Below are 22,848 nucleotides of genomic sequence, written 5' to 3' on the forward strand. Positions count from 1 at the left end.
GCGTCATAACTTTTGCACTGTCCACTTCCTGCTGTGACAAAACAAATTTCCCACGTGTGGGACTAATAAAGGTTATCTTATCTTATCTTATCTTATCTTATTTTGAGTAAATGATACTTGTAATTCAAATCAAATCAAAATAAAATCAAATCAATTTTATTGTCACATCACATGTGCAGGTACATTGGTACAGCACATGCGAGTGAAATTAATTATTGTATTTAGTACAATATGTCGCAAATGTAGACTTTAACTACACTACCCACATCAAGAGGTTGGCTGTTTCTCACAACAGGCTCTCACATGATAGACGCTCCAAAGGCTGGGCTCTAAAGGGCTAAAGTAACACTGTTAAATAGACCGCCTTGAACGAGGAAGGCGACGTGATGGCGAGAGGTCCTCCCATGTGATGTGACTGAGGCCTGACGGACTGTACCCGTCTGTTATGGCTCCTCCTGCTACAGTAGAACGGGGCTAGACGTAATACCAGTGCGGGGAAACGGGAGTTAACACACCGCGATACGTTTCTCGGAAGCCTCGGCTAAAGATGGCAGATTGTGCAATGCTGACGAAAAAGACATAGACGGTGTCCTCGGCGTTGCCTCTTCTGCTGTGAAGGCTTCGATATTTCCTCAAGATTACCAACACCCCAAATGAACTCCGTCAGAGCAAGTAACGTTAGCAGAAGACCTAGGCGAGTATCGAGGCCGCGCCCGGTGCAGCCGGAGAGGAACCACCAGGAAAGAGGTAACGCTAGCTCAGCGAGTGTTAGCATTACTGGAGTGAATTATAGCAGGTTTTGAGGTTGAATTGCGTGTTTTGTTTTTTGGGCAGTTAGGCCTGTCGTTTGTTTGTTGTTTATATGCGCGCACATTAAGGTAAAGTTGGTTGCTGTGAATGTAAGAGCGATCACCAAGGGTCGCTATGCAGCCAGGAAACACCGATGCTTTTGTGTTAGTAGTTAGCATTCAGGCCGCGCTTTGTTTTGCTAGATTTTTTTTTCTCCGAGTCGGCCTTTCTTTTGCTTTTCTCACCTCGCGCTGGTGTTTAGCTGTGTTTTGTGTTATGTGAGATTCGATTAATATAGAAAATGACATGTGATAAACATCGGTTTGCTGGTTCTATGGGTAACAAACGCAGGGGAGGAGACATAAAGTGGTTTTGCCAGTTGTCGTAGCATGCTAATTTAACCTAGCCTGTGCTAGTTTAGCTGTTATTATTAGCCTGTTTGGCTAGCTGTCTGCGTCCTGTCGTTCTAAAAACTTCATGTCCATTATAACAGTAACATGGCATTGCGAGATAGGTTAGTAGTTAATACTATTTCGTTTATTTGGCCTAGTCACATTATGTTTTAGTTGTTACAGTAGCACTGTCTAACAGACGGTGTAACACCAGCGATTTTTTTTTTCCAAAATAAACATTTCCTTGCAAAGGATGCTATTTAATCACAATTGCTATGCCTGAAAGAGCTATAGTAAAGACCCGGTCGGTCTTGAGGGACACCAATAAGTCACATTAATGGTTTGTTTTTTAATCTGATTTACAGTTGGACTAATCTCATATTGTGATGTTTGAGCTCACAGCATCAATTGGCAGTTAACCTAAGATGTGCTGGATGTGTTAATGTTTACAAAATAGAGCATCATAAACTAAGCCGTCATGTTCATCTTAATAAAAATAACTTATTAGATTACTTGACTTCATCTCTATTTCTCAGTTAATTTATTCATGGCCACAATTGCAGTGTAGCTCAGTTGTGATTTCATGGCAGTAGATGAATTGGGCAAGGCATAGTAGATAACAGATACCCAACAGCCGCTTTGCCTATTCCACATGATAGTGTCTGTTATGTTTTAGTTAAACGAGTCAGCAGAACCTATGCTTTTTGTCAGTTTTGCAGCTTTATATGAGAGCATGCTTTTTCTGCTGCAGGGTCTAACAGACTGTTTGTAGTGGTTACAGGCCTAGTAGCCAGTGAGAGTTATCCTTGAAACCAGAGCAACAAGCAGTGATTTGGGGTAGCTATCAACTCATCATAGCTTGGTGAATAGGCTTATAAACATACTGTGTGTCTCGTTTAGCTGAGGGTTCATATTCTGATTAGTTCAATTTTCCAATTATTTGAATCTCCTGTTGATAGGATTTGTAATCACCTTGTTCTTCACACACCAGGTAATAGTCAAACAACCTTTTTTACTGGCTTTTGTCCTGTGAGGTAAATGCTGTAAAGGAAGCTGAATCTGTGCTGTTGTTCTTTTTTTAAACAATGAATTAAAGTTGTGAAGTCATGCCTGTTGTTCAACCAAATGTTCAACACATGCATGCAAATTAATGTCTGTATTTACAGATAAAGACACATGCTTCAGGGCTTTAAAGCAGAGAAAGCTACACCACATAGGTTAATTAAATGCATGCAGAGTGAAAAGGAAAAAGATTATGCTGTTCTTTGGTTTCTTTTGGTCTTTGGTTTCTTTGGACAGTCAGTTTTAAACTAGTTTTCCTAATGAGCATACTAAAATGTTACACCGAAAAATCTGTTGAAAACACATCAACACAGGTTTCTGTTGTATTGGTTTAATATGTTGAGCTGTAAATAATCATTGGTTTTATCTTCCACCTTTTCCAGATGAGGACGTTCCTGCAGATATGGTTGCAGAAGAATCCGGTCCTGGAGCCCAGAATAGTCCATACCAACTTAGAAGAAAGTCTCTACCCAAGAGAACAGTGTGTCCGACAAAGCCAAGCATGGAGGTACGTCTGTTAGGAATTTTGGAGATGGATAACTGCCTAAAGGATGTTAATTTAATTTTGAGGCACATAACATTTCTAAATATTTTCTACGACTTTTTAAATACAGGGTGCTTCCACTTCAACCACAGAAAACTTTGGACACCGACCTAAGCGTCCCAGAGTTTCTGGAAAGTGTCAAGATTTACCAGGTAAGTAAGAAGACATTTTTTGACTTGCATGTTCAAAATTTTGTTCCCTGCAGCTTGTGAGGGTTAATTGTGCAAGCAGTTGGAGATAGCAATGAGAAGAACAAGTTATAACTCATTTAGTCTGTTAGTCTGTCTTGTTGGGTAGTAGTGTGCAGTTGTATGTCATACAGAGTGTCATATTTCTTTTTACTAAATCTTTTATGTTATGATTATCTTTTCTTGGGGGTTTGAAACGTTATGAGTACCAGAGGCCTATGTGGTACACAGACTTGTTATGGCATAGTTATATGGGTCTTATGTCATCTCTAGCTTAATTTAAAAATAATATATGACAAGAAACTATGGTATAAACTTTAGTGAACCGATGGCAGTTACTCATGTTTTGGTGGATTTAACATGACAGTTTTATTCTTCAGTCCATCCTAGCTATTCTTATGATTGGCAATTTTGGGGGAAATGACTGTGTTATAGTATAAAGATGTTTTAGAGTAATCTCTCTAAAAATGTCTTTGCTAAAATTGTGAAGCAACTCCATAAATTTGTCATTTGGAAAGTATAAAGTCTGTTATTTGTGGTGTATGGTGTCTTTTTTATATAATGTTGCTCCAGCCAAAGCATCCCAAATAAATGCTTGCCTTGTTAGATGGCATTTGGTTCTGCCTTTACAATTGTCAGAATGTCTTTATGTTGTGCATACTGTTGTTCTACATGATCTGTGTTTAAAACTAAACGTACTTCTAGGTCATCGACAGTCTCCGAACAACGGTGACTGCTACTGAGCAGATCATCTTAGAGGCTGAGCTGATACCTTTTTAAAAAATGGATTATTTATGTGTACAATTGACAGAGAAGTAAAATGACAAAAAGATCAAATTTCTAAGCTGGCAAAAAGCTCAACATTGTTTTTATTATGAGAAAGCCATGGCCCATTATCTTTTGTTTCATGAAAAAAAATATTGTTATGCAGATGAATATGCTGTGTCTGTATGAGTTAAACTATAGCCCAAAAACTGAGGATTGACTTTATGTGTGGAATTGGAAAATCATTACATGCATGTCTAATTCAGTGATCGTCTTTCTCCCAGCAGCTCCAGCAGAGCAATATTTGCAAGAGAAGCTTCCAGATGAGGTGGTGCTAAAGATCTTCTCATACCTGTTGGAGCAGGACCTGTGCCGTGCAGCATGTGTGTGCAAACGCTTCAGTGAGCTGGCCAATGACCCTATCCTCTGGTGAGACATGACAAAATGACAAAACATCCTATTGTGCCCCCCCCCCCCCTTTTTTTTTTTTTTTTACGGTTATTTTAATATGGTAAAATACCCTTTTTCTATAGCCATTAGCCTTTACTAACTTTAAATTAGAGTTTGTTAATGTGGTTAATCTAAATTTGAATTGTTGATTACATGTTAAGAATACAACAGAAACCAGATATTATTGTTGATTTAACAGCAACAGAAATCTCATTTTATGTTGTGAGCAAGCCATCTTTAATAATTAGATGTGTGGGTGTGTGTCACTGCTTTACTTTTCTTTAGAACAAATGTAATTCAGACTTAGTCGATTTGTTGCGGTACATACACTGTTGAGCTTGAAGTCATTGGGATGAGCACTTTAGCTTAATATTGTCCTCCCACGCGTCATTGGAACAATTTATTTTTTAATCGATACAGCGTCGTTTCATTTCATGATGCCACGTGAACCATTCACCTTTGAGTGGATGGATTCAGAAGTGTGGACACGATTTACCAAAAAATCTGGATTGCAGTTTGCGGCCTGTGTTGTTGAATCATTGCAGCTAAATGTTGGCAACCAGCACCAGCCATGTATTTTGCTGACACACTGTTCTCTTCTGCCACAAATGACTTCAATAACCCACTCATGCTGTAAGCTGCAGTCTATTCAGAACAAGCACTTTTTGAGCACCCACTGCATTAGTTTGTCTTCAATGCCTCAATAAAATATAAATGTATATATACACACACATGCATGCATACACTTTATAATTGTTTCTGTGGTTCTTCATTGAGTCTTGGGTGCTGGCTCATCATTACTAGTGTGCAGAAGGACAGTAGTCTGTATTAATACTACTAATAATAACAAATGAAATGGAGCCCAGCCACCATATAATGTTGCAGCCTTTTTGCTAGTGGGCCAGTGTGTCAACAATTATATTGTGGACGTGACTTTTTTTAAAACGTGTTCATCACATTTTTGCCAAACAATGACTTCTGTATTGTAAGGAATTCTGACAAATCGAAGGATGTAAACTCCTGGTATGCCTTCACATTTCAGGAAGAGGCTGTACATGGAGGTTTTTGAATACACGCGACCCATGATGCACCCCGAGGCAGGGAAATTCTACCAGATAAACCCAGAAGAATATGAGCAGCCAAACCCGTGGAAGGAAAGTTTTCAGCAGTTGGTATGGAAACTACTGACATACAATGTAGTAGCATTGGTTTCAGACTAAAGTGACCTAAATAATGTTTACAGAGCTTCAGTCCTAAATGAAGCAGGCCATGAAAAACACATTATCTAAAATGCTTTAAGAAATACTTTTACAATAAAACCTTTTTAATCATTGAAATATTAATCAGAAAATTGAAGGGAATCAGGTGGGGCCATTTGGGTAGAACCTTCTTATACATGTAATCCAATTTTTATATAGTAGTGCATTATTGAGCAACTTTAAAGGCAGTGTTGAGACAGAAACTAGGTCATTGTTGAATCTTTGACTGATTCTTCTGTGACCTTTTTGCTAATGTAAATTCTACCAGTGTGGACATAGCTGAAGTCACAAAGTGACATTCAGTATTGAAATAAAAGCGTAGAAGAGGATGTTTTTTTTAAGATGGAAATAGTGTTTACAATTATTTTCTCTGTAATACACTGATCTTAAGTATTTTCTTTTCCCTTCAGCAAAATTGTCTCTTTTCCCTTTGTTCCTCCATATTTTTCATTACACAATCCTTTTGTAATTGTTCACTTCTTCCACATATGAATAATAGTAGTGTTTCTTCCCCTTTTTTCCCCCAGTATAAAGGCGCACATGTAAAACCAGGCTTTGCAGAACACTTTTACAGTAATCCTGCCAGATACAAAGGAAGAGATAACATGTTTGTAAGTGTAATTATTACATACTTTAAAAAAACAAACAAACAAATCTTCCACTTTAATGTTGCGGTCATTCATCTGACCTGTTCTCTTTTCTTACTTTTTTCTTTTCCCTTCCCCCAGTACTATGACACCATTGAAGATGCTCTTGGAGGGGGTCAGGAGCCTCACTTTGACGGCCTGATATTTGTCCACTCTGGTATTTACACAGACGAATGGATCTACATCGAGTCGCCTATCACAATGATCGGGGCTGGTAAGTGCGTTTGTAGTCATGGTTACGGTTTCAGTGCACCCTTGTTTAGTCTGGTCTCTAATTAAACCAGTCTGGCCTTTTTGCAGCTCCTGGAAAAGTAGCAGAGAAAGTTATCATTGAGAATACCAGAGATTCTACGTTTGTATTCATGGAAGGCTCAGAAGATGCTTATGTTGGATACATGACCATTAGGGTGAGATGACTCTGATATTTCTTTCCTCACATATACAGTAAATGTTTCCTTTTTCCCCATGTTGTATGTATGTTAGTCCTGTTTTAGCTACTGTTGTCAGTCACATTCAACATTAACAGTTCTCTCTCCTGCAGTTTAATCCTGATGATAAATCCGCCCAGCACCACAATGCACACCATTGCTTGGAGATTACAGTCAATTGCAGCCCCATCATTGACCACTGCATCATACGCAGCACGTGCACAGGTAATTTTGTTTAGATCTGACTTTTCGGGCCTTCAGAGGGGTCAGTGGGAGCATTTGACAGAAACTAAAGTTGTTTTTGGTTCCTCATAAGATAAAATGGCTGAGAATTACCGAGGTCTTGTGTTTATGTGTTTGTGATGAAGTGTTATTTTCTTTTTTTTTCCATGATGGCGCACAGATTGTTTTCGTTGCTTGTTTTGACAGGTAGATTTGTGGACTAATATATCATTGTCGTGCTTGTTTCAGTGGGGTCAGCAGTGTGTGTCAGTGGTCAGGGTGCTTGTCCCACAATCAAGCACTGCAACATCAGTGACTGCGAAAATGTTGGTCTTTACATCACTGACCATGCACAGGTAATGCACACCTGTTTTTCATGTTATTTAAATATAGAACTCAAATGCATATGTCAGCTTCTGCTGAGCGTGTCCAGCAGTCTCACATCTTCTGAATACCATCACAAGTCTAAGTCCAGTCTACAGACATCAGTCTTTTATCTATAAGGTTAAGGAAAAATGGAAACTAATCAGCAGACTTACAGCTGACCTATTATTTTGTTTGTTGCTATTTTCTGTCATGTGAATAATGTTACAGTGCTAAAAGTTAGTATTAAACATGTCCAAATAATCATACATGTATTTGTGATGAGTGAGTCATTCAGCAAGGCGAGAGTTCAGGCCTTAGACCCAGTTTCTAGTGTTTGTTTGCTTGTTTTTCTGATTGTGTGGTTCTGGTCATCTGCAGGAGGCAAAGCACACCAATAGAATCAAATTAGTCTCCTTGGAGAATGAATGAACACATTCTTGCCAAACTGTCTCCTTGAGTAGCATTGAAAGCATATAATTGCATACAAATAACTGACAGGGCAGGGAGATTTATAGTTGTTTGGTTTATGCACAATAACACTTAACTTGCTACATTAACTTTGGTGTTTCCTACCAGCAAATGATTTACACGTACATCTGTTGACAGGAAAAAAACAAAAGAAAAACATTATACATCTTGTGAGTGAAAGAGTACATTCACCTTTATGTCACTTAGAAAGTAGGTAACTGGAATGACCAAAGAATTCTTGCTGTATTGCTGCAGATGTTTAGGTTGACAGGATTGGTTGGAAAAGCTGCTATTTTTAATCAAGAACTATAATTATGTTATTTAGATTTGCCATTTGTTTTCAGAGCCTTACACCAGTGCTCCTTTTATTCTGATCAATTTTGCCAAAGCTGTGTTTTCAAACCAGTGATGTAGCTTTTCAGGAAGAACTTCCCATTAGAAGAAGCTGGCCATTGATAAGACAAAGGCAAAAAAGGATAAACTGTGGTTTTATATAAAGCATCAGGCCCAGCTGGGGACGAGTAGGTTTATTTTAAATGCAGTTCTTCATGTCGTTCAGGGAATCTATGAAGACAACGAGATTTCAAACAACGCTCTGGCTGGGATCTGGGTGAAAAACCACGGCAACCCAATCATCAGACGGAATCACATCCACCACGGCAGAGACGTGGGAGTTTTTACATTTGACCACGGCATGGTGAGATCCACTTTACTGATGGTTTTATGTTGTGTATGTTTGTCAGCCACTAAATTGTATGAGAAGAAATTCAAATGTACAATATGTAGTACCCAAATAACACTAATGCAGATAAACTAGGTGAAAAACATAAAACAACATGATGATGGTGCACTTATACATATAAGCTAAAAACCACTTTGATGGACTTATAATAGGTTTGTCATTCTCTGTTTCCAGGGTTACTTTGAGAGCTGTAACATCCATAGGAACCGTATAGCCGGCTTTGAGGTGAAGGCATACGCCAATCCGACAGTGGTTCGTTGTGAGATCCATCATGGTCAGACAGGAGGCATCTACGTGCATGAAAAGGGTCGCGGCCAGTTCATTGAAAACAAGATCTTTGCGAATAACTTTGCAGGCGTGTGGATCACTTCCAACAGTGACCCCACAATACGGTCAGTATGAACTGAAAGTCTTGAGCTCAAATCAGGTCAGCATTCAAATCTATCCAATTATTCAGGTTCTCAAATTTGTTCTGTCCAAAACAGGGGCAATGCCATTTTTAATGGTAACCAAGGTGGAGTTTATATTTTTGGTGATGGCCGAGGCCTCATTGAAGGAAACGACATCTATGGTAACGCCTTGGCAGGAATCCAGATCAGGACAAATAGCTGCCCTATTGTCAGGCACAACAAGATTCATGATGGCCAACATGGAGGAATATATGTGGTAAATATTTCTAAAAATATTGTTTTGCATATTTAAGGGTTTTTCATTCCAGGTTTCTTATTTTTATTATGAGGTGAAACCGTTTGTTTCTGTGCCATGCAGCATGAAAAAGGACAAGGAGTCATTGAGGAGAATGAGGTGTACAGCAACACACTGGCAGGAGTGTGGGTTACAACGGGCAGTACGCCAGTGCTGAGGAGGAACAGGATACACAGCGGGAAGCAGGTCAGATCACAGGCTAGTTAGTACACCTAGAGGGATGTATATTGTTCATCTGATCATAATGGTCATAATTCTGATGTCATGAGATCACAAAGTTCCATCTAAGACCAACTTGATATCCTGTGAATTAAAAGAAGATGGATAAAGGAATAAACCATATTTATGTACAAGCACATTATGAATCACTAAATTAAAGCCAATATATTTTCATTGCCATTTTAACAGGTTGGAGTTTACTTCTATGACAATGGCCACGGTGTGCTTGAAGACAATGATATCTACAATCACATGTACTCTGGAGTTCAAATAAGGTTTGTGTAACATGACAAATAATAACAAGTAACATAAGCAAGATTCACCTGAGCAATGTCCTGATGTTAGGGTGGTCTGGTAGAGTGGTATTGAAGCAGCTGCTCACTTTTCCATTGTGTCCTCCCTCCCCAGGACGGGCAGCAATCCTAAGATCAGACGGAACAAGATCTGGGGAGGCCAGAATGGCGGCATTTTGGTTTACAACTCAGGTGAGAAGAAGAGATTTTTCTGTCTTATTGTTCTCTTTATTGCCATAGTTAATATACTGTTTAAACAATATTGCCTCAATAACAAAACATCCATGTATATGTTCTCTAGGCTTAGGTTTCATCGAGGACAATGAGATCTTTGACAATGCAATGGCAGGTGTGTGGATAAAGACAGACAGCAACCCCACTCTGCGGAGGAATAAAATCCACGACGGTAGAGATGGCGGGATCTGTATATTCAACGGAGGAAGAGGTAACCGATTCATTACAGAAAGGAAGTGGAGTAAATATTCAAGTGGTTAAAAGTAGTGTAGATCTAATTTGGCTTTATAATATTAGGAAATTCAGACCTAAATTAATGTAATCCTATCTTTTGGTATGTTAGTGAATTGTCAGATTAAAAGTCCATTTTCTGTTATTAGGTTTACTAGAGGAGAATGACATTTTCAGAAATGCCCAAGCGGGGGTCCTCATTAGCACCAACAGTCACCCAGTACTGCGGAAAAACAGGATATTTGATGGCTTCGCTGCAGGTGGGTAATGCATGCACGCTAGCTTTAATAGCTCATGATGAGATGCTTGAATTTAATTATTGTGGACTTTCAACATCGCTGTGTCTTTGTAAATTGATTATTCTTATTTGTTTATGTAAAACTAGGTATTGAAATCACCAACCATGCCACGGCGACTCTAGAGGGCAATCAGATCTTCAACAATCGTTTTGGGGGGTTGTTTCTTGCGTCTGGTGTCAATGTTACAATGAAAGGTACATTATTAGTGGCAAAGATTTTTAAATATTATTGAATAAAAATGCAGAAATCTCATACAAATTTCCGTTTCCTCCAGATAATAAAATATTGAACAATCAAGATGCCATTGAAAAAGCTGTGAGCAGAGGTCAGTGCCTGTACAAGATTTCAAGTTACACCAGCTACCCAATGCACGATTTTTACAGGTAAACTTTTTTTCACCTCTCGCACTCAAAAATAACCTCAGCTATTTTTGTTTGTGATTGTTAAAAAAAACACACCTTGGGTTTCCATAGGTGTCACACTTGTAACACAACAGACCGCAACGCCATTTGCGTGAATTGTATCAAGAAGTGTCACCAAGGACATGATGTAGAGTTCATCAGACACGATAGGTAAGTCTGACTGATGCATGCTAGTAAACAGAACAAACTAAATACACCCTGGATGTAAATGGATGACAGACTGGCTTGTTGGTGCCTTCCTTTGAGGCTCCCCACTTTAGACCAGAGTGAAAGTGCAGAAGCAGAACACAGCATTCACAAAACAAGGAATTAAGAATTGCTGCTCTTTCTTTCTCCCTGCATGGCGCACACACAGCAGTGTTTCTCATGATGGTGGATATCAATAAGCTGCAGCAGATCACTGCTGTTTCAGTGTATTTTATAATGCAAGCTTGGCTTAACCTGCCACATCTTTATTTGCTGATGTAGAGATACCATCTCCGAGACAAATAGCTTGCTGCTAAGTGCACTGATAATTAATTCAAATAAGCAAATTTTGGCTAAGATACAGACAGTGGTAGGAGGAATTGAATGAAGAGAAACAAAACTAGTCAGTCTGCCTGATGGTAAAGAGAATAATGTGCATGCTCGCTTATAAGAAGCTTGGGGTCTGATTACACTGTTTAATTTTTTACTAGTCACAGATGTATAAAGGCATATTAAATGCAATATAATGTACTCTCTTCTCTGTTTTCGGGGACCAAACATAATTAATTTTTCTCCTCCGTCTCTGCCTACAGATTCTTCTGTGACTGTGGTGCTGGGACGCTGTCAAATCCTTGCACGTTAGCAGGAGAGCCGACACATGACACAGACACTCTGTATGACTCAGCTCCCCCTATAGAGTCCAATACACTGCAGCACAACTGAGCTCAAGTTCCGAGGTTCTGCGCTTCAGCAGTAATGGACGTATAAGACACTTTAAGTTGTGCCGTGGAAGAGCAATTCCAAACTAAAACACAGATTCACTTTGGCAAAAATATACAGTGACTTTAAAAAGTAAAACAAAAAAAGACTTGCGACTCGGATATTCTAAAAGGAGACATTTAGAAAAAGGTGATTATGGATGCCTCACATTTTCTTTTCCTTACATTTTTTTTAACAAAAGATGACATCAGTGGGACAGAGCAGAAGAGCAACTGATTCGGGATTTGTAGGTCTGTTGATTTGGTCAAGTAAATGATGCCGGTGAGAGTTGGACAAAATCCACCGAGGCTTATCTGCTTTTGGGAAGCGGATGAATGAGATACTGCAGTGTACAGATCCAACATGGAGAGTCAGTCAGAAGAGGCTACAGCTCGTCTCATGAAAAGGCAAAAGCCCCCAAATACAACAATGCTTCCATCACTGGGCAACCGACGTGCTCGTATGATATGTACGGGAAAAACAACCTAGCACTTCAGCATTTTTTTTTCTTCTTCAAGACAACTGTTGAGATTTGATTTTAATGCTTTTTTTTTGTGTAGTTTTGTATTTTCATGCAAAAATCTTACTGTACTTGAATGTCTTTATTTTATTAAATGTGTTTTAATTTTTTTTTTTTTTTGTTATTATACCCTAGGATTGCTGTAATTATACTCATGTCGCAGTATCTAACTTCTTTCTGTGAAAGAGATCAGAGACAAGAGAGGAAAACACTAAACACTTTCTCCAGCAATGTTGACTCCTTTACACTTGCAATACAGAAAAATTAGATGTGTAATTGTGCTTTCACAAGACTTGTATATCTTCTTGTGTTTGTTGATGATATTCCAGTCTGCTTTACATGATCTATGCATATTTTTTGGTTTAGTATCTGTTGGCCTGTCACAATTACTTAAAGACCAGGCAGTACAGATTTACATGCAACTGCATCTTGATTGGAAATTAACCCATGATAAGCTAATTAATACAGGTTTCTTTTTAATAATCTCCGGCCCTGGTCAGAATTTGACAATAAATGACCTGATGCCATTTAGTCTGTTACTTTGTGAATCGATCTCAGTTCAGTAGGTAATCCTGACACAGGTGTCATTTTCGCTACCATCGCAGGCACGGATGCTGTTTAACAGCCCATTAGGATACAAATTCTGGCTTCCTTTGTCCTCCAAATGAAAGAGCACTCTTATGAAAGCATAAGTTTTGATGTGTTTTTCCATTGCCAATGTTGCTGGAGAATTTAAAGAGGCTTTTACTCTACTGAAGCTGAGACAAGTATCTATATACAGCGCTTTATTGGTTTTATTGCCCCCTTCCCCCAATTCATGTGTACTGGTGATTGTGGGTTCTCATACAGACTGAAATGTATGCATGTATCATAACATCTAGACTTAATATATTGTGAAGTATTCAATAACCGTTATGTAGGCGCTAGCGTGAATTAAAAGGGTTTAATTTCCTAGATGAAACATTGTCATTTTTTAAAAATAAACTTTATTAGATCAATTCAGTAGTGTTTTTTTTTAATGACAAGAAAACAAAACAAAAAATGCATTGAACTTTTAACATTTTACAGAGTACTGAGCAGTTGAATGAGGGAAGTGAAACGGGTGCTGTCCAGTGTAGCATCCTCAGCAAACTGGCACAGCTTCCTACATGAGGGGACAGGAGGGAACATAAGTAACCATGCTCTGACTTTAACAGATCAGCATTGTGTGTCACTGTAGTATCTGCAGAATAACTGATGCGAAACAATAATACGTACTTGAAAAGTCTGAGATTGACGGTGCTTGTCTCAAACTCTCTGGCCTTCCTGTGTCCTGACTGGATAACTTCCTCTGGTAGGTTGGCGAGTCGAGCAGCATTGAATCCATAACTCTTAGGACACGCACCCGTTATGAACTTGTAGAGGAAAGTGATGGTCTCTTGACTTTGATCCTCACACTCATTCTCCACCATGCACGCCTGAAGGAGGGGGCGAAAGGGAAACATGATACTTAAAACCCACAAACCAACTGCATTAAAGAAAAAAAAAAAAAAACCCTAGTAAATCCTCCGGGTTTGAAAAAAAAATCATTGCCTCCTGCTGTTCCCCCTAATGAACAGCAGGAGGCAATTTTGGTGGTAAAAAGTCCGAAATGAGCTGCCATCCTCCTTTATGACCCGACTAAACACTTTTGCTAATGAGTTGATAAGAACTAAATGAGACCTTCATCCAATTTATGACTTCATTTTCTAGGTCCTATCCCTCCCTCAGTTGTCATGCCTTGACAACTAAAAGGCTCAACCTGATGTTTCATAACAGAAATTCGCATACCAAAGCTGTTTACAGTAATGCCACCATAGTGCACATTATATACAATACACTAAAGTAACACAGACTAACAAACCGTAAATATCGGTGTCTGAGCAATTGTGTGAAACTTGCCGTGCACAATTTGAAACGATCAAATTCTGGTGAGTTCAAAATTTCTTTATTTCTTCAGTTTATTTATACAGTGACGAATCACAACAGCAGTTGCCTCAAGGGGCTTTATATTGTAAGGTAGACCCTACAATAAACCTTACAATTTTTTGCACCATGTTACTAAAACAGCAAAATGTTAAGAGCAGGAAGCTGCCAGTTGCGGCTAGGGCTCCAGGCATGCAGCTGTGCTCGAAGAGCAGATGTAGCCACAAACTGCTCAATTCATTGTCTCGCACTAAAAGTTTTTGCTTTCATTTGTCTTGTACATGTGTGTACTGTGAACTGTGAAGAATTTAAATTAAAAACAGAATGCAATAATTTGCTTATCATTTAAGCGTTGTATTTGACATTAATGTATAAAAATATAGCCTCATTTATTTATTTCAGGATTCATTTCCTTGCAAAATGTACTATTTAATTGGTATATAAATTTGTCTTTTTATTACAGTCCTAAATGACCTTGCATTGTCGAGTATCAAGTGTGATTAGCATTGCTGTACTCACCATGTGGCCCAAACGCACGGCAGGGTTGTTGGCATAGTCCTCCACCAGGGAGTGGTAATGTGTAGAAAAGAGAGTGCGACAGCAGATCTTCTCAGCAAGCTCCTTTACAACAGCGCTGGCGATTGCTGTGCCATCATATGTGGCTGTGCCCCTTCCTGCAAGCAGTTCACAGCTCAGTGATTACACCACAACAATATTGTGCTGAGAATACAGTCTATGCTATCCACCAATCATGTGAATAAGCTTTAATAAGCAAACTAAATAAATGCTTACCCAATTCATCCAGAAGCACAAGTGAGTGTTTAGTGGCATGGCGCAGGATGCTGGCAGTCTCACTCAGCTCCACAAAGAAGGTGCTTTCTCCTGTAGAGCACAGAGTTGAAAATACACGCTCAGCTCATGAAGCACAAGCTCAGATCATTATTCCTAATATGTTAAGAGTCTCTGATGTTACCAGCCATGATACGATCTGAGGCGCCCAGCCGAGTGAAGACCCTGTCAACTGGTGTGAAGCGGAGGCTCTCAGCTGGAATGTAGCAACCCAGCTGGGCAAGAATGATCACGAGTCCACACTGTACAACAGGAGCAGCACGATATCTTAATATGGACCAACTGAGACTGCAAATACACCGTCTATGTAGACTGTGGAAAAAAAACGTATGAAATTGTATGTATACATTTATACATATAGTCAAAAATACCCACTTGTCTCATTAGAGTAGACTTTCCACCCATGTTTGGCCCTGTGACGAGGATGCAAGAGGCCAGACTGTCATCTTCACTATTTTCACCGGTGCCAGGGCAGCCAATGAAGATGTCATTAGGAATGAAGTCGTCGCCAAAAAAGGTCTTGGTGACACAGGGATGACGGGATCCCTTGAGGTCGATGAAGGCTGCAACCTGGGCATCATCCTCGGGAAGCACGACCTCTGGCCTGGCCATAGGCCCGTCGCCGCCCTGGCTGTAGCGAGAAAAGGCCAGCAGCACATCTGGGGACAAAAAAAAAAAAAAAGGACATAAATAAAAAAGAAGTACTGAACATTTAATTATTTACATTTAAGAACTAAAAAAAAAAAGCGCATATTAAATGCACGTCTTATAGGTCTGCTTTGCTACAATAAAACCAAATCTGTGGCTGGACGTGTCCCAGTGGTACAAACACTTTCAGAAATCAAAAACTATGCAATAATCTAAATAACTGCAAACATCAACACAGAATTTCCCTGAAACAGAGACTTAGCCAAGCTGTGAAATAAATGAACTTACTTCTAACAAGCCCTCAGACTGGTGCAACATCATTATTTAAAAAACACAGTATGACAGTTTCTCTGTAACATCTGCAGGAAACGTACTGAGAACAGACCGGTGTAGTGAAAACAACACAAATTACATATCGAGAAGATGAAAAAAAAAAAAGAAGCTTTTTAATTAAAAAAATAAAATAAAACAAAAGGATTGTTACCAAGCACTGCCATGCACTCCACAGCAGTCTTCCAGTCACTGTAGTTCTTGTCAAAGTTATAGAAGAGCATCCTCATGCAGTCTTTGAGTGCAGCATCTCTCTTCTCCTCAAATCCTTGCAGCTCTGAGAACATCCGTTCAGTCTTCTTTGTCACATAACGCTTCCAGCCTTTCTTTGTAGACTTTAACTCATACTCGTCGGGGATATTCTTCTCCAAGACGCTGTCAGGAACCTCCATCTGATAGCGATTTTTCCCAGTTCCCCAGAAGCACATGCTTTTACAGCCAAGTCTCTTCTTCTGTTTGTCCAGGTAATCCTGCAGCTCTCGTTCACAGTTCTTGATTCCAGTCAGAGCCTGGTCGTACTCCGGGTCAAAGCCAGCTTTGGGGGTTATTACTCCAGTAGTGCGGGCTTTCTGGTGGTCAAAGGCAGTGTCCCAGCGTTTGAGTTCACCAGAGAGGTCGGGAAAGAGGCCGTTCTTTTCGCTATTCAGGCTGATAACTCGACAAAGCAACGTGGAACGAAACTCGCCTGAAACTGGAGCAAAGAGAGAAACAATGTCCTGCATCGTTTTGAAACCTTCCAGTGCTGAGAGGAAGACTGCTATCTTGCGCTTGCTGTAGGTCACATCCTCATAGAGAACTGCTCTGCTGTCAGGGTGGTCCTGGCTCTTCAGAGGTGTCCCGATACTGTGGATTTTGCTCAGCAGGCGCTCTAAATCTGGAAGTTTTTTTAGAAGGTCTGAAACCTCAGTAGCCTGGGCTTGAACTCCCATCAGGTCCTCCACTGCATCCAGTCTGTCCCTGATAGATGTGGGGTTACACAGAGGAGCGCAGAGCCACTGCTTCAAAAGCCTCTTTCCAAACGGAGTAGAGCAGGTGTCCAAACGCTCCAGCAGTGTCCCTTCTGTTCCTCCTGATCCATTCTGAAAGATTTCCAAGTTTGCCAGAGTCACTCCATCAAGCACCATACGCTGACGAGTCTTGGCAAAGAAACTGGCGGGTCCTGCAGCTTTCTCCACCTCAACATCAACTGGGACATATTCTTCAAAGTTAGCCATGGAGAGCAGCTCTTGGTCCACCAAGCATTTCTTCAGGTAGAAAATGCATCCACCCAAAGCGGACAGTGCTAGTTCATAGCCCTCCTTAGGAGTAAGGCACAGTGAATCACTCTCAGATGTCATCTCTTTTAGAAGAGCGGGGAGAAAGCTGCTCCCAGTCCCTTCCTCCTTGCCAGTTGCCTCTTTAAAATAATCTTCTTCTGAGAGGGTTTTCAGAGTCTTCTGAGCATCCCAGAACTGTGTTCCTGCGTTAAGTCCTTCCTGCAGAGCAGAGGACAGAGAGGCTTTGAGTATTTTGCGAGTTTCAACAGATGGGTTTCCTTTCTCAAAGAGCACCTCAGCGGGAGCATAGTGTGCTATGAGCGTACGCAGGCGTGAGCAGTGACGATCGTCTGAGAACTGACCGACATGAAAACAACCGACTGATGTATCAATAAAACAGACTCCATATGTGCGGCAGCGGCCGGAGCTTTCTTCTTCAGCCTTTTCTTTCAAACTCAGAAGGAACTTGCTCTGGCTTTCTGAAGGAGCACCATCCAACACACTGTAGGTTTGGGTACCACGTGTGATAATCCTGCACACTTCTCTTTTCACTACACGGTCTAATTTAGTGGGCTTGAGCATTGTCTTACAGCGCGCTTCCATCATCTCTGGGGTCTCTGTCTGCTCAACACGAGCCACTTTGTAGCCTTTCTGCACCAGTACATCTGAGAAACGTCCAAAGCCAATCTCTGGAAAACCAGAGTGCGCCCAAGTCCCCTTCATGAATGTCAGTCCCAGCTCGTTGACTCCAATCACAGCATCCATGTGGTAGAGCTCATAAAACTTTCCCACCTTGTAGAAAATCACTGTATCAAACATCTCAGATTTGAGCTGCCACCACCGACGTATACCAGGAGTGATTTGATTCATAAAGTCATTTGGCACATACAAGGTGCTAGGATCATAGTCATCATCTGTCTGTCGCCGCCGTTTGCCGTCTTTTCTCTTGCCATCCTGCAACCACTCCAGTTTCTCATGATCCCAAACTGCCCCTGCAGTGGAGCCTGAGCCAGTCGCCTGGCTCTCAAAGCTCTCGGGAGCAGAGAAGGCTGACAAACGAGATTTTGTGTCAGTTGCAACTGCTGCTGGAGCTCTTTTAGGTGCAACAGATGGAGCAGTAGGTGTCTTTGCTTTTGTTTTAGCCGACTTTTCTGCAGGACGTTTGCGCTTGGCAGGCTTGATGGGGCTTTCCACATCTGACTTTTCGGTGCTCTCTTCTTTCTCTCCACAGCTTTCCTTCCGTCGGTCCTCTTCATCCTCACTGCTTGACGCAGCGTCTTCTGGTTTGAACTCCTCATCGGATCCGTCACTATCTGAGGCCGCAATAATGCGACGGCGCTTGGCCTTGCTTCCTTTTTCCATTAACGCAGAGAATAAACGTGTACTGACTTTGGATGGCTTCAGGGCTTCGCTTTTGTTTTCATACTCATCACTGCCCTCTTCATCAGTCACTACTAAGCTATCAAGCTGGAAAAAAAGAATAAAATACAAATTTTAAAAAAAACTTGCATTACTGACCAGTAATGATAAGCTGATAATTACACCATGCGACTAAGGCTGCTGCCCTGGGAATAACATTACTTTTAATATTACAGGAGAATTTAGACTTCATGACCACACTGGTGAAATATTATATTCAGAAATTATCGGGTAACCTCCATTTCTTCATCATCATCCTCTTCTGCATCAGATGGGTCCGTGCAGAGAGGTATCTTTAATCTTTTTTCTGGGCTGTCAAACATAACTCCATCAGCCAGCTCCATTGCACGACGGATTACAGGTTTGCCACAGAAGTAGACTCCTCCAGGTTTAGCATCACTGCTGTCAGAGCCTGTGCAAATCATACAAAGAAATTCCAGCTTACTCTGAGCAGACAGCAAACAATGGCCCCAAAATGGATGCAAGCCACTGATGCACTTCCAACTAGGAACAACCAACCTTGGTACTCTCTGACTCTATTAGAGCTGACCCATCCTCTTGTTGGAGGTTCATCAAAGAAATGAACGTGTATGCGCTGGTCACGACCATGGCCCCTCATCTCCTGCCCAGTCAGAGGCTGGGGTACCACCATACACGGCCACCAGGGGTACCCTTCCATTTTTGCCCACACAAGGGCACCAGCACTGAATAAGCATGGAGGGCTGCTGAGGATAAGAAGAGCAAAGACACTTTCACACATCTTTCAATGCTGTAAAATTAACTTTAAACGTGACTCATTGTGTGTTACAGTCGATCTCTTGAATGGAGTGGAAAAGCAACACCACAACACCAGCTTGGACCTTTATTAGTCCAACAAGCCCCTCTTAAATATAATAATCAGTTTAAAATAGTAAAACAGAGGTGCAGGAAAGACAAAATCAGTTGCAATTCACTTGTGATAAGTCGGTTTTGCAAATCCTTTTAAAAGCACACACGGCCACATGTCAAAAATCATCTCCCCCTATCGTGGGTAGGGGTGTGGTGCCCACTTGAGATGGCCCAAACAGTCTAAACTATGGCAGAAGATAGTGATAAGTCCACACACCCTCCACTTTGACAAATACAGGCATTAGCATTGATTTGACCCAACAGCCAGCATTGTTCTGCTCGAGTCACCCCCAATTTCACGTGTCCGTAGCACAAAGGAAAGGTCACGCTACATTTTCTTTATTTATTTTCTGTCAGCTCTCATTTTAAGCGGTCTTAATACGTTAATTTAAAAAGAGAACTTACGCTGGTGTTTCTGGGGGCCTGCAAACAATTTTAGCAGAGGGAAGGAAAACTGTACGAAACCCGACTCCAGCAACTACACGGCTCCCAAACTCACTCACCTTTCTTTGGTTGTTTGGGCCTTGTCGCCAAAGAGTTTCTTGAATCCTCCGCTCGCTGGCTTGGACTTACTTTCCTTCTTAGCTTTGTTGGTGTCTTTTGTCTGCTGCGGAGTCTGTTGTGCTTGCTCTTTCGGAGAGGAGTTGGACTTCTCTATAGAGCAAGGCAGGTCTGCTTCCTCCGGGGAGGGACTCGGCTTCGGTTTTGCGACTAGCGGCGGAGACTTGGTGAAGAAATTAAAGAGCGAGCTTTGCTTCGCCATGTGTGCGAGTTGAAAGTCTGTTTCCCTGTGTTTGTATTTTAAATAACTCCAACGACAACCACCCCCAACCTTTCTACACCAGCTACCGTATAGCTAGCTTCACGGCGCAAACGCAAGTCGTTCGCGGGAAACACGCACGGGGTGTTGTGGGCGTGGACAAGAGCCTCGTCCAATGATGAGTTAGCATACTATAATGTGGGAATCACGTGACCCAAACACGACTTTTGTTGTTGGCCATGCTGTTGGCGCCCAGAGGTCTTTTTCTTTTTTCTCTTTAAACTTTATTTCCAGGCGGATAAGTACAAATTACACTGTTTGTCATGTAGACACTCTGCACTGTCATTTATTGGAACAAACCACTGTCTTTGTTGTGTTTATAAAATGTTGAGGTAAAGAAACAGTAAATGATATGAGAATTACATTTCTTATTTGTCACATGAAGTAGTTCTGCAAGGGTTACTGAATCCAAGAGCTCCAGATATTCCTTTGCTATCAGAGAGTAATCAGAATGGGATGTAAAATTAGTGCAAAGAAAACAACTACATCTGCACATGTACAACATGCATACACAGTTTGAAACACAATGTTTAGATATACTTAGGCTTATGCTTGTTCATGTGTGGGGATCTAGCTGCTCTTTGGGAGGTGTACTCCAGCAAACATAACCTTTTGGGCAGTAGACATAGGTGTGGTCCCAGAGGAGCAGCCCAATAAGTGGGCTTCCCAGAGCATGCTCACAGTCATGATGTTGGCTGAAAACCCATAAAGGGGACCCAAATGGCAAAAGTGTTGTGTGCCTTGCATGGACTAACCCACATTAGGACCACCCAGTCAGCCCACTATAGCCATGCTCATACTTGAAGGTAGTGAACAACTTGTCTGCTGAGATTTTCTCTTTTTCATGACTGTTGCAGCACTCTTACATATTTGCTTCCATAGATGCGCTATATGAGAAAAGTATGGTATGAAGACACAAGTAAATACATGTTTTTTTTTCACTCTGAATATTTAAAAATAACTCTTGAGTTTGAATAAGCATTATGGGCTCTCACAAAAGGACTTTGAGCTAGCCTGTTGCTCTTAATGTACCCTTGCCTACTTACTTATGTAGTGCTAAAGAATTTTTTTTAAATATACCCATTAAATAGAAAATAGACCTATAAAAATGTATTAGATAGGTCTGGCTTTAATATATTTAGGCCAAATGTAAATGCCAAAATGTTTGAATGAGACCAAAGTGATAATGGATGAGAAAATGGATCTGTATCTAAATTAAAATAGAAAAGCAATTCCCTTTGTTCCCGGTCATGAACTTTGAGAGCACTTGTTATGGTTATGTGACCCATAAAAGATAGAATAAGCATTAAGCAGAAAGCAATAAGCATCTCCCTAAGGATATAAAATAAAGATAAAACAGGACCTTGCTATTATTTATGGCATGGGTTATATGTGGGCAGAAGTAGCCTAAAGATTAAGGCATTCCTATTGAGAGTAGGTTTCTTTAGGGCCTCATTAAATCATTCTTTTAGTCAGCAGTCAAAAATGCCTGACGATGCAGGAAATTAGGCTTTCTGCATGAGTGCAGATTAGTATTGTAGTTTTGTTTATCTGTTATCTCTAACCTGCACTAGTCATTTACCACCAGCAGAGAGCAGCATAATACTGAAAGCCTCATAATAGCTTCTATATACGATTCTTACAATGTAACTCTAATATGGCATTAAATATATTCAGGATTCATAAACTGTATTTCCTAACATCTTGTTTGACACATTTTGATTGACGGTTTTAGGTTGCTCTCTAAATTTTACACACTTTGATCAATATAAAAGCAAGGTCTGTACTCTTAAAGCAGATGAGGAATGAGCACAGTCACGAGTCTTGTTTCAGCAGAATGATTCAGATGAAATATTACCATCTACGTGGCCATATTGTTCCAGATTATGATGATGTATTAAAATGTCTACCTGCGTATACTGCTGTTTCTGTCAAAGTGCAAATAAATACTGCTGCAACCACCAAAAAATAAGGATGGCCTTACGCATTCAAGACAAACAAACATCCACCCACAAAAGACTTTTTGGCATATGGTGTGTGGGTGATAGAAAGCATCTAATTAAGATACTATTATGAAACCTTACACAGAGGATGTTTTGAGGAGCATTTTCACTTCACTTAGAATTGACACTAATCAATGAGTAAACAGGATTCAATTGCCATGCCATCATAAAGACGTGGTGCCATGTGATGTAGGCTATACCACCTTTTATATAGGAAGAATGTGGGAACATAATTAACAGGGCGACTTTTAGCACGATGAATGCAGGGTTACGTTAGAAGTAGTACATAATTAAAGATCTTTTGCACTCTGGAGAAAACTCATCTCTTTCCTCAGTAACTTTCAGCACTCCAGGAAGCAGCGGTCTACTAAAAAAGCAACTAATTAACAGGAGCAGAAATTTCCTGAAGCAAACAAAGCTTTTTTTCATTCTCTTTTCTTTCCATTTTTTAACAGCAGGTGTTGTCTAATAACCTCAACAAGGATGATAGTCCCAGTAAGA

General features: G+C 40.5%; 2 protein-coding genes across 4 annotated transcripts; one reads left to right on the forward strand and one right to left on the reverse strand.

Annotated features, from left to right (window-relative positions):
- Positions 1-369: 369 nt before the first annotated feature.
- fbxo11a (F-box protein 11a) lies at positions 370-13,188 on the forward strand. Of its 2 annotated transcripts, none has more exons than XM_085297174.1 (22): positions 370-747; positions 2,627-2,751; positions 2,858-2,939; positions 4,025-4,169; positions 5,233-5,362; positions 5,977-6,060; positions 6,178-6,310; positions 6,397-6,503; positions 6,638-6,749; positions 6,996-7,102; positions 8,140-8,277; positions 8,497-8,714; positions 8,808-8,988; positions 9,091-9,213; positions 9,436-9,521; positions 9,655-9,731; positions 9,841-9,984; positions 10,154-10,264; positions 10,390-10,497; positions 10,578-10,686; positions 10,777-10,875; positions 11,505-13,188. In XM_085297174.1, exons 1-22 carry the CDS (start codon positions 654-656, stop codon positions 11,632-11,634), a joined length of 2,643 nt encoding a protein of 880 aa, XP_085153300.1. In that variant the 5' UTR covers positions 370-653; the 3' UTR covers positions 11,635-13,188. The 2 variants fall into 2 exon arrangements, with proteins under 2 accessions (XP_085153300.1, XP_085153301.1); XM_085297175.1 differs by having other exon boundaries at positions 4,028-4,169.
- Positions 13,154-20,413, reverse strand: msh6 (mutS homolog 6 (E. coli)). 2 transcript variants are annotated; one of them, XM_085297173.1, is made up of 10 exons: positions 20,028-20,413; positions 19,156-19,358; positions 18,873-19,048; positions 16,116-18,684; positions 15,359-15,642; positions 15,108-15,225; positions 14,927-15,016; positions 14,654-14,808; positions 13,448-13,647; positions 13,154-13,334 (listed from the first exon to the last, which is right to left on the reverse strand). In XM_085297173.1, the coding sequence occupies exons 1-10, from the start codon at positions 20,285-20,287 to the stop codon at positions 13,253-13,255; spliced, it is 4,137 nt and encodes a 1,378-aa protein (XP_085153299.1). In that variant the 5' UTR covers positions 20,288-20,413; the 3' UTR covers positions 13,154-13,252. The 2 variants fall into 2 exon arrangements, with proteins under 2 accessions (XP_085153299.1, XP_085153298.1); XM_085297172.1 differs by having other exon boundaries at positions 19,156-19,361.
- Positions 20,414-22,848: the final 2,435 nt, after the last annotated feature.

This window comes from Mchenga conophoros, linkage group LG13 (genome assembly GCF_057382185.1).
Source record: "Mchenga conophoros isolate Kocher_MC1m ecotype Shallow Benthic linkage group LG13, M_conophoros_male_GT1.1, whole genome shotgun sequence".
Taxonomy (NCBI): Eukaryota; Metazoa; Chordata; class Actinopteri; order Cichliformes; family Cichlidae; genus Mchenga; species Mchenga conophoros.